Source organism: Oncorhynchus mykiss, chromosome 21, assembly GCF_057628025.1.
Source record: "Oncorhynchus mykiss isolate SJ-2025 chromosome 21, ASM5762802v1, whole genome shotgun sequence".
Taxonomy (NCBI): domain Eukaryota; kingdom Metazoa; phylum Chordata; class Actinopteri; order Salmoniformes; family Salmonidae; genus Oncorhynchus; species Oncorhynchus mykiss.
The window spans coordinates 31417424-31434054 of NC_143042.1; the positions used below are offsets into that span (position 1 = coordinate 31417424).

The 16631-nt window shown below is 43.1% G+C and overlaps 1 protein-coding gene and 1 pseudogene across 3 annotated transcripts in view; both read right to left on the minus strand.

Moving 5' to 3' along the window:
* LOC149973044 (NLR family CARD domain-containing protein 3-like) overlaps positions 1-16631 on the minus strand; it is a 572339-nt pseudogene that overhangs the window by 165840 nt on the left and 389868 nt on the right. The window lies entirely within an intron of this gene.
* Positions 1-16631, minus strand: part of LOC118936531 (NLR family CARD domain-containing protein 3) — a 28738-nt gene that overhangs the window by 7946 nt on the left and 4161 nt on the right. The window contains exons 3-5 of one of the 2 annotated variants that reach the window (XM_090214416.1): positions 10576-12337; positions 6383-6556; positions 1972-2150 (exon numbers count right to left, since the gene is read on the minus strand). In XM_090214416.1, coding sequence (XP_090070542.1) covers positions 1972-2150; positions 6383-6556; positions 10576-12337 — 2115 coding nt within the window. The remainder of the gene's footprint in view (positions 1-1971; positions 2151-6382; positions 6557-10575; positions 12338-16631) is intronic. The other variant, XM_090214417.1, reaches the window with a different exon arrangement.

Below are 16631 nucleotides of genomic sequence, written 5' to 3' on the forward strand. Positions count from 1 at the left end.
AATAGCTAAGATGGGGAGAAGTCTGTCTATAATAAAGCGCTGCTCTACCTTCTTAACAGCACTATTAACAAGGCAGGTCTTACAGGCTCTAGTTTCTACCTTCTTAACAGCACTATTAACAAGGCAGGTCTTACAGGCTCTAGTTTCTACCTTCTTAACAACACTATTAACAAGGCAGGTCTTACAGGCTCTAGTTTCTACCTTCTTAACAACACTATTAACAAGGCAGGTCTTACAGGCTCTAGTTTCTACCTTCTTAACAACACTATCAACAAGGCAGGTCCTACAGGCCCTAGTTTCTACCTTCTTAACAACACTATCAACAAGGCAGGTCCTACAGGCCCTAGTTTCTACCTTCTTAACAGCACTATCAACAAGGCAGGTCCTACAGGCCCTAGTTTCTACTTTCTTAACAACAATATCAACAAGGCAGGTCCTACAGGCCCTAGTTTCTACCTTCTTAACAGCACTATCAACAAGGCAGGTCCTACAGGCCCTAGTTTCTACCTTCTTAACAACACTATCAACAAGGCAGGTCCTTCAGGCCCTAGTTTCTACCTTCTTAACAACACTATCAACAAGGCAGGTCCTACAGGCCCTAGTTTCTACCTTCTTAACAACACTATCAACAAGGCAGGTCCTACAGGCCCTAGTTTCTACCTTCTTAACAACACTATCAACAAGGCAGGTCCTACAGGCCCTAGTTTCTACCTTCTTAACAACACTATCAACAAGGCAGGTCCTACAGGCCCTAGTTTCTACCTTCTTAACAACACTATCAACAAGGCAGGTCCTACAGGCCCTAGTTTCTACCTTCTTAACAGCACTATCAACAAGGCAGGTCCTACAGGCCCTAGTTTCTACTTTCTTAACAACAATATCAACAAGGCAGGTCCTACAGGCCCTAGTTTCTACCTTCTTAACAGCACTATCAACAAGGCAGGTCCTACAGGCCCTAGTTTCTACCTTCTTAACAACACTATCAACAAGGCAGGTCCTACAGGCCCTAGTTTCTACCTTCTTAACAGCACTATCAACAAGGCAGGTCCTACAGGCCCTAGTTTCTACTTTCTTAACAACAATATCAACAAGGCAGGTCCTACAGGCCCTAGTTTCTACCTTCTTAACAGCACTATCAACAAGGCAGGTCCTACAGGCCCTAGTTTCTACCTTCTTAACAACACTATCAACAAGGCAGGTCCTTCAGGCCCTAGTTTCTACCTTCTTAACAACACTATCAACAAGGCAGGTCCTACAGGCCCTAGTTTCTACCTTCTTAACAACACTATCAACAAGGCAGGTCCTACAGGCCCTAGTTTCTACCTTCTTAACAACACTATCAACAAGGCAGGTCCTACAGGCCCTAGTTTCTACCTTCTTAACAACACTATCAACAAGGCAGGTCCTACAGGCCCTAGTTTCTACCTTCTTAACAACACTATCAACAAGGCAGGTCCTACAGGCCCTAGTTTCTACCTTCTTAACAACACTATCAACAAGGCAGGTCCTACAGGCCCTAGTTTCTACCTTCTTAACAACACTATCAACAAGGCAGGTCCTACAGGCTCTAGTTTCTACCTTCTAGACAGCACGATCAACAAGGCAGTTCCTACAGGCCCTAGTTTCTACCTTCTTAACAACACTATCAACAAGGCATGTCCTACAGGCCCTAGTTTCTGCCTTCTAGACAGCACTATCAACAAGGCAGGTCCTACAGGCCCTAGTTTTGTCCTGAACTGTTCAGTCTTGTGGTCAGGTGCAACAAAAAAGGACACACCATATCTATTTTGACAGTGAGGTATCATATTTAGATTGTATTGAGTATACAGTCCACACCATATCTATTTTGACAGTGAATCTAACATTTTATATATATGTATAGTACAAATATTTGAGTAGACTGACCGACTGACTGACTGATTGTATTGAGTATACAGTCCACACCAGCTAACGGGGATCCATAATAAATACCAATACTCAGAGTCTCCAGTTTACAGTGGGGATTCCCCAGTCCAGCAGAGAGCAGCTTCACTCCTGAATCCTTCAGGTCATTGTTACTCAGATCCAGCTCTCTCAGGTGTGAGGCGTTTGAACTGAGAACTGAGGCCAACACTTTACAGGATGTGTCTGTGAGTTTACAGACAGTGAGTCTGCCAACACATAAGAAAAACAATAACAGACAGGTTGTATTAAAATGTTACACTTAGCTTTCCCTGCTGTTGGGGAATAATCAGAATTGGTTGGTAACATAGGTAAGATGCTTTATATTCATCATATGTTTGTAAGTTACTTCTCATCAGAATGTTATTTTTGTATAATACTGTGGCGGGGTTGCAGTATATGTTCTCTGTCAAGACTAAGTTGCTTGGGCCGGAGAGAGGGGAGAGGTCAAGCGTGTATCTCTTGGCTCCACAATGTCTGTGTGCCAGTCAGTGTGTCTCTGTGATCTTGTCAAGAAAGGATGGATTTGATATATGGCTGTTGATATGGAGGATTTGTTTGTTTATGGTTCTGAGTTTGAGAAAAGAGCATAGTTTTGAGACAAAGCTGAACGATGAATTATGTCTATGCTGTCTGGCTATGTTTGTCTTTTGCTATTTAAGGATCTCAGTTGCAATGTGTAAGGGACTCTCAGATAATTAATTGATAGACACTGAATTGATCTGAGAGTCCCAGGGTTGTAATAGAGCTCATATAATTAAAGATGGACTTTGATAACTAACTCTGACTTGTGTGTGGTTTGCTCCCATGATTTGGTAAATAGAGGACATTTCCACGACAGGGTTGATGCTGGGGCTGAGGCTGGGGTTGGGGTTGGGGGTTGATGCTGGGGTTGAGTCTGGGGTTGGGGGTTGATGCTGAGGCTGGGGTTGGGGTTGGGGGTTGATGCTGGGGCTGAGGCTGGGGTTGGGGGTTGATGCTGGGGTTGAGTCTGGGGTTGGAGGTTGATGCTGAGGCTGGGGTTGGGGTTGGGGGTTGATGCTGGGGCTGAGGCTGGGGTTGGGGGTTGATGCTGGGGCTGAGGCTGGGGTTGGGGGTTGATGCTGGGGCTAAATTAATCCTGATGATGCCATTATTAAGAAAAAGTCATAAATTAATCATTAAGTGACAAAGTTACAGAGGCTACAACAGAACATGCTAACCTCTCACCATTACCAATAACAGAGGCTACAACAAAACATGCTAACCTCTCACCATTACCAATAACAGAGGCTACAACAAAACATACTAACCTCTCACCATTACCAATAACAGAGGCTACAACAAAACATACTAACCTCTCACCATTACCAATAACAGAGGCTACAACAAAACATGCTAACCTCTCACCATTACCAATAACAGAGGCTACAACAAAACATACTAACCTCTCACCATTACCAATAACAGAGACTACAACAAAACACACTAACCTCTCACCATTACCAATAACAGAGGCTACAACAAAACATGCTAACCTCTCACCATTACCAATAACAGAGGCTACAACAAAACATGTTAACCTCTCACCATTACCAATAACAGAGGCTACAACAAAACATGCTAACCTCTCACCATTACCAATAACAGAGGCTACAACAAAACATGCTAACCTCTCACCATTACCAATAACAGAGACTACAACAAAACAGGCTAACCTCTCACCATTACCAATAACAGAGACTACAACAAAACATACAAAGATCAGAATAAATGCTAACCTCCCCTGTTATTGGTAATGGTGAGAGGTTAGCATTTATTCTGATCTTTGTGCCTCTATAACTTTTTATTCGTCATTATTCACGATTGTTCATAATCATGGTAGCATCCACATGAATGTATGAATGTAAATTGAATAAACAAACACACAGTCAATAACACAATATAAAAATCTGTATACAGAGTGTGCAAATGAAGTAAGGAGGTAAGGCAATGAATAGGCCATAGTGGCGAAGTAATTCCAAATGAGCAATTAACACTGGAGTGATAACGTGCAGATGAGGATGTGCAAATAGTCTCCAACTTCAGTGATTTTAGCAATTAATTCCAGTCATTGGCAGCAGAGAACTGGAAGGAAAGGCAACCAAAGGAGGTGTTGGCTTTGGGGATGACCAGTGAAATATACCTGCTGGAGCGCGTGCTACTGGTGGGTGCTGCTATGGTGACCAGTGAGCTGAGATAAGGCATGGCTTTACCTAGCAAAGACATAGATGACCTGGAGCCAGTGTGTTTGGCGACGAATATGTAGCGAGGACAAGCCAACGAGAGCATACAGGTCGCAGTGGTGGGTAGTATAAGACGCTTTGGTGACAAAACGGATGGCACTGTGAAAGACTGTATCCAATTTGCTGAGTAGAGTGTTGGAGGCTATTTGGTCAATGACATCGCCCAAGTCAAGGATCGGTAGGATAGTCCGTTTTACGAGGGTAAGTTTGGCAGCATGAGTGAAGGAGGCTTTGTTGTGAAATAGGAAGCTGATTCTAGACTTAATTTTGGATCGAAGATGTTTAATATTGTGTCTGGAAGGAGAGTTTACAGTCTAGCCAGACACCTAGGTATTTATAGTTGTGCACATATTCTAAGTAAGAACCGTCCAGAGTAGTGATGCTAGTTGGGCGGGCGGGTGTGGGCAGTGATCGGTTGAAGAGCATGCATTTCGTTGAACTAGCATTTAAGAGGAGTTTGAGGCCACAAGTGTTGTATGGTATTGAAGATCGTTTGGAGGTTTGTTAACAGAGTGTCCAAAGAAGGGCCAGATGTATACAGAATGGTGTCGTCTGCGTAGAGATGGATCAAAGAATTAACTGCAGCAAGAGCGACATCATTGATATATACAGAGAAAATAATTGGCCCGAGAATTGAACCCTGTGGCACCCCCATAGAGACTGCCAGAGGTCTGGACAACAGGCCCTCCGATTTGACAAACTGAACTCTGTCTGAGAAGTAGTTGGTGAACCAGGCGATGCAGTCATTTGAGAAACCAAGGCTGTTGAATCTTCCAATAAGAATATGGTGATTGGCAGAGTCGAAAGTCTTGGCCAGGTTGATGAAGACAGCTGCACAGTACTGTCTTTTATCGATGGCAGTTATGATATCATTTGTGACCTTGAGCATATCTGAGGTGCACCTGTGCCCAGCTCGGAAACCAGACTGCATAGCGGATTCAAAATGGTCGGTGATCTGTTTGTTCACTTGGCTTTCAAAGACTTTAGAAAGGCAGGGCGGGATAGATATAGGTTTGGGTCTAGAGTGTCTCCCCATTTGAAGAGGGGGATGACCACGGTCTCTTTCCAATCTCTAGGAATCTCAGACGATACGAAAGAGGTCAAACAGACTAGTAATAGGGGTTGCAACAATGGCAGCAAATAATTTTAGGAAGAGAAGGTCCAGATTGTCTAGACCAGCTGATTTGTAGGGATCCAGATTTTGCTGCTCTATCAGACCATCAGCTGTCTGGATTTGGGTGAAGGAGAAGCAGGGGAAGGGGGGGGGGGGCTTGGGCCAGTTGCTGTGGGGGATGCAGAGCTGTTGGCTGAGTTTGAGGTAGCCAGGTGGAAAGCATGGCCAGCCGTAGAGGAATGCTTCTTGAAATTCTCAATTATCGTGGATTTATTGGTGGTGACAGTGTTTCCTAGTCTCAGTGCAGTGGGCAGCTGGGAAGAGGTGCTCTTATTCTCCATGGACTTTACAGTGTGTTGGAATTAGTGCTGCAGGGATGAAAATTTCTGTTTGAAATGCTAACTGACTGTGTCTGTTGGTTCTTGAATTCCCTGAAAAGTTGCATATCGCAGGGACTATTCGATGCTATTGCAGTACGCCACAGGATATTTTTGTGCTGGCAGTCAAGTCTGGAGTGAACCAAGGGCTACATCTCTTCTTAGTTCTACATTTTTTGAAAGGGGCATGCTTATTTAAGATTTTTGTTTAAAAATATATATATTTTACCTTTATTTAACTCGGCAAGTCAGTTAAGAACTCATTCTTATTTACCATGATGCCGCCCTATGCCGTGATTGGGAGAATCTCTCAATGTCGTCTGTATCACAACCAGGCTTTCTCTACTGACGGGATGAGGTCAATATCGTTCCAGGATACCCGGGTCAGGTTGATTAGAAAGGCCTGCTCGCTGAAGTGTTTTAGGGATCGTTTAACAAAGATTAGTGGTGATCGTTTGACCGCGGACCCCATAATGGACGCTGGCAACGAGGCAGTGATTACTGAGATCCTGGTCTCCTAATATGAAACATTCTATCTCAAATCCAAAATGCTGGAGAAGAGCACCAAATGTAAAACTGTAAGCTTCACTGTCCAAACACATATGGTGTGGACTATGTATGCCTGGTAAACACATGTGGATCTGGTGAACAGTTATCACTTGTTGACCAACTACAGGAATACTGACCTCAGAGTCTCCAGTTTACAGTGGGGATTCCCCAGTCCATCAGAGAGCAGCTTCACTCCTGAATCCTTCAGGTCATTGTTCCTCAGATCCAGCTCTCTCAGGTGTGAGGGGTTTGAACTGAGAACTGAGGCCAACACTTTACAGGATGTCTTTCTGAGTTTACAGCCAGTGAGTCTGCCAACACAGAAGACATACAATGACAGACAGGTTGTATTAAAATGTTACGCTTACCTTTCACTGTAACCTGTGCACGAATAATGTGTTGGGTTTGACCTCAGAGCTGAGACCAGAGAAGAACAGCCTTCCTCTGTGACTAGACAGTCTGACAAAGAGTAATATCATATTAAAATCTCACTGATATTCTTTGGTGGTGAAAATAGTGGCAGTATATTTTTCTACATATTGAGATATATCAGTGTCCTGAAAGCTGCCATATCTATTCATAAATTAATGTATCATTACTAGAAATTATTAGAAATGACAAATTATTATTAGAAATTACAAATTATCAAAGTATTGCTTATAGAGAGAACAATGCATATTACAAATATTTGAGTACTAACCAGACCAGTTTGAAAAGCAGTATCAGTCAGAAGACAGACAGTGAGGTATCAGATTTAGATTGTATTGAGTATACAGTCCACACCATATCTATTTAGACAGTGAGGTATCAGATTTAGATTGTATTGAGTATACAGTCCACACCATATCTATTTAGACAGTGAGGTATCAGATTTAGATTGTATTGAGTATACAGTCCACACCATATCTATTTAGACAGTGAGGTATCATATTTAGATTGTATTGAGTATACAGTCCACATCATATCTATTTAGACAGTGAGGTATCAGATTTAGATTGTATTGAGTATACAGTCCACACCATATCTATTTAGACAGTGAGGTATCAGATTTAGATTGTATTGAGTAACAGTCCACACCATATCTATTTTGACAGTGAAGCTAACATTTTAAATGTGGCTCTATACTCCAAAATTTTGGATTTGGGATCAAATGTTTCTTGTGAGGTGACAGTATATAATGTCGCCTTTTATTTTAGGATTTTTTCATATATATTTGTTTCACCATTTTCAAATTGAAAGCACTTTATTTATCTAGTCCCCCTATTTCAAGAAATAATAAGTAATAACAAATTATCTCATAGTGTATTAAAGTTGTCAAAAGTATAGCATTTGGTCTGATATTCCTTTAACACAATGACTATATCAAGATTGTGACTCAAACTCGTTAATTGCGTTTGCAGTTTGTTTTGGTTGTGTTTTGGGCTATATTTTGCTGTCTAAGTGAGTAGATAACATGTTGTGTCTGATCTTTGTGCCTCTGTAACTTTCTCATTCATCATCATTCACGATTCATTCCTGATTATTCATCATCATAGTAGCATCCACATGAATGTAGAAGTGTTCAGAAACATCTTCTATGACAATACAAGTGAAGTAACTCCAAAATGACAGGACATTATTCACCATTCAGTTTCTATCAGGAAAAACATCCAAAACACAACCAAAACAAACTGCAAATACATTCAACAACAAAGAACTGCATACATGACATGCTTTAATTTCTAAATGGTAAAATTAACAGTTTTTTTTAAATTTAAGAGACCACTGCAAAATTATCAGATTCTCTGGTTTTACTATTTATAGGTATGTGTTTGGGTAAAATGGACATTTTGTTTAATTTTGTTAAAAACTACTGACAACCTTTCTACATTTCAAATAAAAATATTGTAATTTAGAGCATTTATTTGCAGAAAATGACAACTGGTCAAAATAACAGTGTTGTCACACCTCGAATAATGCAAAGAAAATAAGTTCATATTCATTTTTAAACAACACAATACTAATGTTTTAACTTAGGAAGAGTTCAGAAATCATTATTTGGTGGAATAACCCTGATTTTCAATCACAGCTGTCCTGCGTCTTGGATGCTCTCCACCTGTCTTTCACATACAGTGCCTTGCGAAAGTATTCGGCCCCCTTGAACTTTGCGACCTTTTGCCACATTTCAGGCTTCAAACATAAAGATATAAAACTGTATTTTTTGTGTGAAGAATCAACAACAAGTGGGACACAATCATGAAGTGGAACGACATTTATTGGATATTTCAAACTTTTTTAACAAATCAAAAACTGAAAAATTGGGCGTGCAAAATTATTCAGCCCCCTTAAGGTAATACTTTGTAGTGCCACCTTTTGCTGCGATTACAGCTGTAAGTCGCTTGGGGTATGTCTCTATCAGTTTTGCACATCGAGAGACTGAAATGTTTTCCCATTCCTCCTTGCTAAACAGCTCGAGCTCAGTGAGGTTGGATGGAGAGCATTTGTGAACAGCAGTTTTCAGTTCTTTCCACAGATTCTCGATTGGATTCAGGTCTGGACTTTGACTTGGCCATTCTAACACCTGGATATGTTTATTTTTGAACCATTCCATTGTAGATTTTGCTTTATGTTTTGGATCATTGTCTTGTTGGAAGACAAATCTCCGTCCCAGTCTCAGGTCTTTTGCAGACTCCATCAGGTTTTCTTCCAGAATGGTCCTGTATTTGGCTCCATCCATCTTCCCATCAATTTTAACCATCTTCCCTGTCCCTGCTGAAGAAAAGCAGGCCCAAACCATGATGCTGCCACCACCATGTTTGACAGTGGGGATGGTGTGTTCAGAGTGATGAGCTGTGTTGCTTTTACGCCAAACATAACGTTTTGCATTGTTGCCAAAAAGTTCAATTTTGGTTTCATCTGACCAGAGCACCTTCTTCCACATGTTTGGTGTGTCTCCCAGGTGGCTTGTGGCACACTTTAAACAACACTTTTTATGGATATCTTTAAGAAATGGCTTTCTTCTTGCCACTCTTCCATAAAGGCCAGATTTGTGCAATATACGACTGATTGTTGTCCTATGGACAGAGTCTCCCACTTCAGCTGTAGATCTCTGCAGTTAATCCAGAGTGATCATGGGCCTCTTGGCTGCATCTCTGATCAGTCTTCTCCTTGTATGAGCTGAAAGTTTAGAGGGACGGCCAGGTCTTGGTAGATTTGCTGTGGTCTGATACTCCTTCCATTTCAATATTATCGCTTGCACAGTGCTCCTTGGGATGTTTAAAGCTTGGGAAATCTTTTTGTATCCAAATCTGGCTTTAAACTTCTTCACAACAGTATCTCGGACCTGCCTGGTGTGTTCCTTGTTCTTCGTGATGCTCTCTGCGCTTTTAACGGACCTCTAAGACTATCACAGTGCAGGTGCATTTATACGGAGACTTGATTACACACAGGTGGATTGTATTTATCATCATTAGTCATTTAGGTCAACATTGGATCATTCAGAGATCCTCACTGAACTTCTGGAGAGAGTTTGCTGCACTGAAAGTAAAGGGGCTGAATAATTTTGCACGCCCAATCTTTCAGTTTTTGATTTGTTAAAAAAGTTTGAAATATCCAATAAATGTCGTTCCACTTCATGATTGTGTCCCACTTGTTGTTGATTCTTCACAAAAAAATACAGTTTTATATCTTTATGTTTGAAGCCTGAAATGTGGCAAAAGGTCGCAAAGTTCAAGGGGGCCGAATACTTTCGCAAGGCACTGTATGTATGAAAATACCTTTAAATACAAGGTGACATTCTGTACTGTCTCCTAATATGAAACATGTGATACAGGAATACTGACCTCAGAGTCTCCAGTTTACAGTGGGGATTCTCCAGTCCATCAGAGAGCAGCTTCACTCCTGAATCCTTCAGTTCATTGTTACTCAGATCCAGCTCTCTCAGGTGTGAGGGGTTTGAATCCAGAGCTGAGACCAGAGAAGCACAGCCTTCCTCTGTGACTCCACAGCCTGACAGCCTGACAAAGAGATCATCATGACTTCACAAACACACTGTTAATTTAACACCAGTAGTGTAGAAGGACAATGGCAGATGCATTTGGTTTATTCTCCCAAACAACATATAGATTCATCTTCCGTCTCCAATAATTGTATGTTGATAATGTTATAATAATGTGAAAATCAATGCATTCAGTTTGTTTTTCAATATATATATTTTTCTAAACTTAATGTTGTAATAATGTAAAAATCTATGCATTTATTCAGTATGTATATAATATTATATACATATTTGTCTCTAAACTGAATATTTCTTCCTGATGATTAGTTCTTATATGTCATTTTATTTACTCACAGAACAGCTCTGGAGGCTTTGACCACTGGCATCAGCCTCAGAAGACCTTTCTCTGATCTGGAGTATTTCTTCAGGTCAAACACATCCAGCTCCTTTTCTGAAGTCAGCAACACAAAGACCAGAGCTGACCACTGTGCAGGTGACAGTTTAGCTTTGGAGAGACTTCCTGAGCTCAGGTAGTTTTGGATCTCCTCCACTAGAGAATGGTCATTCAGTTCATTCAGACAGTGGAACAGATTGATGCTCCTCCCTGGAAAGGGATTCTCCCTGATCTTCTTCTTGATGTACTTGACTGTTTCTTCATGGCTCTGTGAGCTTCTTCTTGTCTTTGTCAGTAGACCTTGTAAGTGCTTCTGATTGGACTCCAGTGAGAGGCCCAGAAGGAAGCGGAGGAAAAGGTCCAGGTTTCCGGTCTCACTTCGTAAGGCTTTATCCACAGCACTCTTGTAGAAAGTAACTTCAGGCTCGTCTTTTGTTTGCAGTTTGTCAACTAGATTCTCATTGTTGTTGATGAATGAGAGGAACACATATACAGCAGCCAGAAACTCCTGAATGCTCAGATGCTCAAAGCAGTACACCTTGTTCTGGTACAGCCCACATTCCTCTTTAAAGAGCTGTGTGCACAATCCTGAGTACACTGACGCTTCATTGACAACAATGCCAGCCTCTTTCAGATCTTCTTCATTGAAAATCAAATTGCCATTCACAAGCTGTTGAAAAGCCAGTTTTCCCAGTGACAGAATGCTCTCTTTATTCCAGTGTGGACCTGTCTCTTCTTTCCCAAGATACTTTTCATTTATCTGTTTGGTATGAAACACCACAAGGTGTGTGTACATCTCAGTCAGAGTCTTGGGCATCTCTTTTCTCTTATGTTTCAGCATGTGTTCAATGACTGTTGCAGAAATCCAACAGAAGACTGGAATGTGGCACATGATGTGGAGGCTCCTTGATGTCTTTATGTGTGAGATGATTCTGCTGGCCAGGTCCTCATCACTGAATCTCTTCCTGAAGTACTCCTCCTTATGTGGGTCATTGAACCCTGGTACCTCTGTCACCTGGTCAACACACCCTGAAGGGATCTTATTGGCTGCTGCAGGTCGGGTAGTTATCCAGAGGAGAGCAGAGGGAAGCAGATTTCCCTTGATGAGATTTGTCAGCAGAACATCCACTGAGGTTGACTCTGTGACGTCACAACAGATCTTGTTCTTCTGGAAGTCTAGGGGCAGTCGGCACTCATCCAGACCATCAAATATGAACAGAACTTTGTACATGTTATAGTTGGAGATTCTTGATTGTTTGGTTTCCATTGAGAAGTGATTGAGAAGTTCAATGAAAGTGTTTTCCCCTTTCATCAAATTCAGCTCCCGGAAAGGGAATGAAAATACAAATTGGACATCCTGATTTGCTTTTCCTTCAGCCCAATCCAGAATGAACTTCTGCAAAGAGACTGTTTTTCCAATGCCAGCGACTCCCTTTGTCAGCACAGTTCTGATAGGTTTGTCTTGTCCAGTTAAGGGTTTGAAGATGTCGTTACATTTGATTGCAGTCTCTGGTCTTGCTTGTTTCCTGGTTGTTGTCTCAATCTGTCTCAGCTCATGTTCATTATTGACCGCTCCTGTTCCACCCTCTGTGATGTAGAGCTCTGTGTAGATCTTATTGAGAAGTGTTGGGTTCCCTTGTTTAGCGATCCCCTCAAAAACACATTGAAACTTCTTCTTTAGATTAGATTTGAGTTCACGTTGGCAAATCACAGCAAGCTCATCTGCATGAAGAAATAACACAGAGGATATTAATATTATGTCTGTTTTAATGCCTACAGTATTGTAGGACTGTTAAAACGTTTTACATTATAATAATTTATTCTCTTAACTGACTGTATAAATGTGTAAATGTTTTCATAATGCATTACAGACTGGTGTGACTGATGATATTATTATTGGTATTATTGATGGTATTATTAATGTTGTCTCTCTCTCTCTCTCTCTCTCTCTCTCTCTCTCTCTCTCTAAATTAATCAGCACAACACATCCCTGCTGCTACTTGATGAGGTCACTAGGTGTTGTGTTAAGGCTGCTACAATATCATTGAGTTACACAGCTACTGTAGATGTATGTAGAAAAGGCCCATGGAGTTGGTGGAATAATCCTTTAATTGCCATTTACTCAGCTGGGCCAGGGGCGCTTTAATTACGTCAGGTGGAAATGTCCGACAGATCTCAACTCCATAAAAGGAGGAAATTGCCATCGCCTGATCTCGCTGCTTTCTCTTCCTTAACTCCATCTGATCCAGAAGTTCTGTGCGTCCATGAATCCACGTAAATAGACCGACTCTTACCTTTCATCTGAATTATCTGTGGCGATCAGGAGAGTGGGCCATTCAGTTACTGTTAATAGTTATTACCGCGGAGCGCGGCTTGGAGCGCAGCTTCAAACATATTGTGTAATGTGAATTGTCAATGGTCATGGCCCTACGGATCCTCATAGGCCAATTATGCAATCGATATGGTTCATGTGTATTGAAATTAATTATATGCACACATGAAGACAATTGAAAGAGTGAAATGAGAAACGTCATTGTTTGCTAACTGATTGACTTTGATAATGGGAATTATAGATTGTATAACCATTCCCTGTTTGTATTCTTTCATGATATATGATAAATAGTTACGAGCCTAAATGACTCGCGGATGATTACTATTGACTTCTTAATGAACTGGACTGTTGAATTCCCTAAATTATGTTAATAATGAATGATATGATTTGATCTTTGATTATGAATTTGATTGGATACATGTTATTTGTTTCCTTTGTGATGCAGCACAGACTACTCAGTAAATATACCACTGTATGGTTAAAGGAATTCCTGCCTCAGTCTCATCCATTCCTCTGTCACCTGACACGTGACCACCAGTTCACCTTCACTGTCAGTCATCCTACCTGTCCAGCTACCCACACAGATTCCACTAATCTTTCAATGGTCCTTCGAGCCGGATGATGACTGAACCAAAGACAGGTGAAAAGGAAATGGAGGCGGAGAGGGAAGAATTGTCTCCACTGGAAGGAAGAAGAGAGGAGGAGAGAGCAGCTGAGGGAAACGTCTTGGAACAAAGGAAATATCCAGGAGCTAAGCCTAAAGCAACAAAGGCTTCATCCTCAACCACCAGCAGCACCAGAATAACCAGGCAAGCACCTGGGTATCTTAAGGATTATGTGGTCGAGTTTCCGACATCAAAGGGCAAGCCCACCAGAGCTCAAAGTGTTGATGGATCAACTATACGTTTCAGCCATCAACCATCCCCTCTGAGCCAAGGACCGGAAACTGCTTTGGAGCAGGAAAGTGGTCTACATGAAGAACCTATGGAGGAGGTAACTCCCACTGCACAGGTCGACCAGCTTCCAGAGGCAGGGTCCGCTCGCCCCTTAACTAATGGGAAATCGTTGAAGCACTCTAGACGGAGTGGGAGTTCGACCAGTGGATACCCCTTTGGAAGTGGCCATGGCAGCCATTTACTAGCCCTCAGCGATTCACAGACCGCTCTCCTACAAGAGAGGATGAAACTATTAGCTTTGGAGGAAAATGAGCGTCAGATTGAGGAGGAACGATGTCACCAATTGGATGTGCAGGCCCGTAGAGCTCTACAGGAACAGGAATTCATTGCCAAGGACCTGGTACAGCAGCGACGGCACCGTCAAGCCAGAAGGGAATTGGAGGAGGCACGGATGGTCTCATCCTTCCTGGAGAGGAACGAACAGGGAGTTGATGTGACCACCCCTCCAGATGGACCTGACCTGTCTGCCTTTCTTTCCCAATCTGCCCCTCTGGTACAGCATGGCACACAGTCCCCGGAGGTCAACAGCCAACACGGAGCACGGGAGACAGGCCGCTCCGCCAACGCCCTCTATGCCAGTGACACAAGTTAGCATTCCTCCATCTGGACAAAGCATCCCTCCTTCGCCTTTCTGCCAATTACCAACCAAGGCAAATCATTCCTTTTGTCCAGGGCCAGGCCAGTCCTCAAACAACAGGTCGGAGGGCTCTCGCCCAATTCCGCCTGCCACAAATGGAGGGTCTGTGACAGTAGGGGACCGGCCCAATGAGGCCACAGTGGGCTCATCAGAAGTCCCGGGTTTATCCTTCACGCAACCAGAAGAGGGAGCCAACATTATGAAACTTCTAGTAGCCTCAGCCTATGGAATTCCCAGACCCAAACTGCCATACTTTGAAAACGGAAAGGAGAGTGAATTTGTCCTTTTGGAAATGGCATTGGAGAGCATATTGGGTATTCACAGTCATCTGTCAGAACGCTACAAATACTAATTACTAATGAATCATTTGAGATTTCCCAGTGCATACAGGCTGGCCCAATCCTTGATGCACTCCGCAACACCATACACTGCAGCTCTCCAGGCCCTGAAGGCGAGATATGGTGAGCCACGTCAGCTAGTCCAGAATGAACTAAACAACATCCTGAACACGTCTCCAATTAAAATGGGAGACCATGCTGCCTTCCAAGAATTCTCCCTGGCTGTCCAATCCCTGACCTCGATGCTCCAATCCGTTGAAGGAGAAGACGGGAACGAGCTGAAATGTGGCTCCCACGTGGACAGGCTTCTTAGCAAACTTCCACTGTACCTCAGAGACAGTTTCATTGAACATTGTTTGAATAAGGGCATCCTGAACAAGGGCTCGAGAAACACCTATGCTTTCAGAGACCTGGCAGCATGGTTGGAGGTGAAGGCAAAGGCGAAGAGCATCGCTCACCAGGCCACAATCTCAGCCATAGCCACCGGGGGAAGGAAGGAGTTTGAACGCCAGGAGGGACAGAAAAGGCCCAATCCCACTAGCATGTACTTAAATAGTGAAGCCGGGGAGGAACCCGGGAAGAAGACCACTCTCAAGAGCAAGAACATCAAGTTCCAGCCTTACTGCCCATATTGCAAGAGTAAGGGACACTTCCTTGGCTCATGCCCCAGGGTAAAAAAGCTCACTCAAACTCAATTAAAGGCCTGGATCACTTCAGGCGAGCGATGCTACAAGTGTGCCCATAGCCATTAGGCGGAGACCTGCACATTGAGGAAACCCTGCAACCGCTGTAAATAAATCCATCTCACCTTGTTGCATGATCTAATTCCCCAAGCAAAGAAGGAGCAGAGTATGCTCATGGTAGGAGCTGCAAAGGAGCTGTACCTCGACCAGCAGAACCGGTCTCCAAGGGTCATGTTGAAGGTGGTCAAGGTCACTCTGCAAAGTGAAGGGAGAAGCCTTGATACATTCGCAGTTCTAGATGATGGGTCAGAAAGAACAATCATTCTCACGGCGGCCACCCGTCAGCTTAACCTGGAAGGGACCCCCGAGACACTTAATCTCAGAACAGTGCGACATGATGTTATCCAAATGAAAGGCTCTGCTGTAACCTTTAGCATTTCACATTCAGGAAACAGGGACGTGGCCTATAACATCACCAATGCCTTCACGGCAGATGGCTTGAATCTTGCAGAGCACTCCTGCCCGGTAAGTGTTCTACAGAAACAATATTCTCATCTACGAGGATTGCTTCTTCCTAACCTGGCCAGAGTAGCACCACTTATCCTGATTGGGTCAGACCACCCACATCTCGTCACCCCGACTGAGCCTATACGAGCTGGACCAGACGGAGGGCCCATTGCTGTCCATACATCCTTTGGTTGGGCTGTGCAAGGTCTATCCCATCTACTTCTCTCCACCCAAGCTGTACAGTCACAGCAAGTCCTCTTCACCAGACGCAATCCAGATGCAGCCACTGACCTCCTTCGGAATGTTGAGATGCTCTGAAAGATGGACACCTTCTCCAACCGGAAGCTACAGGAGGTCACTCGCTCGAAACATGACTCCTATGCATTAGACCTCCTGGAGAAGAGCACCACCACTACTGAAATGGATGGCGTTCGCAGGTATGCAACCCCACTGCTACGGGTGCCCAACCATCCTCCTCTGGCAACCACGACACGGGCTGTACTCCCACTACTGCGTGGAACGGAGCGACGCCTGGTGAAGAATCCTGAGCTTGCAGAAGTTCA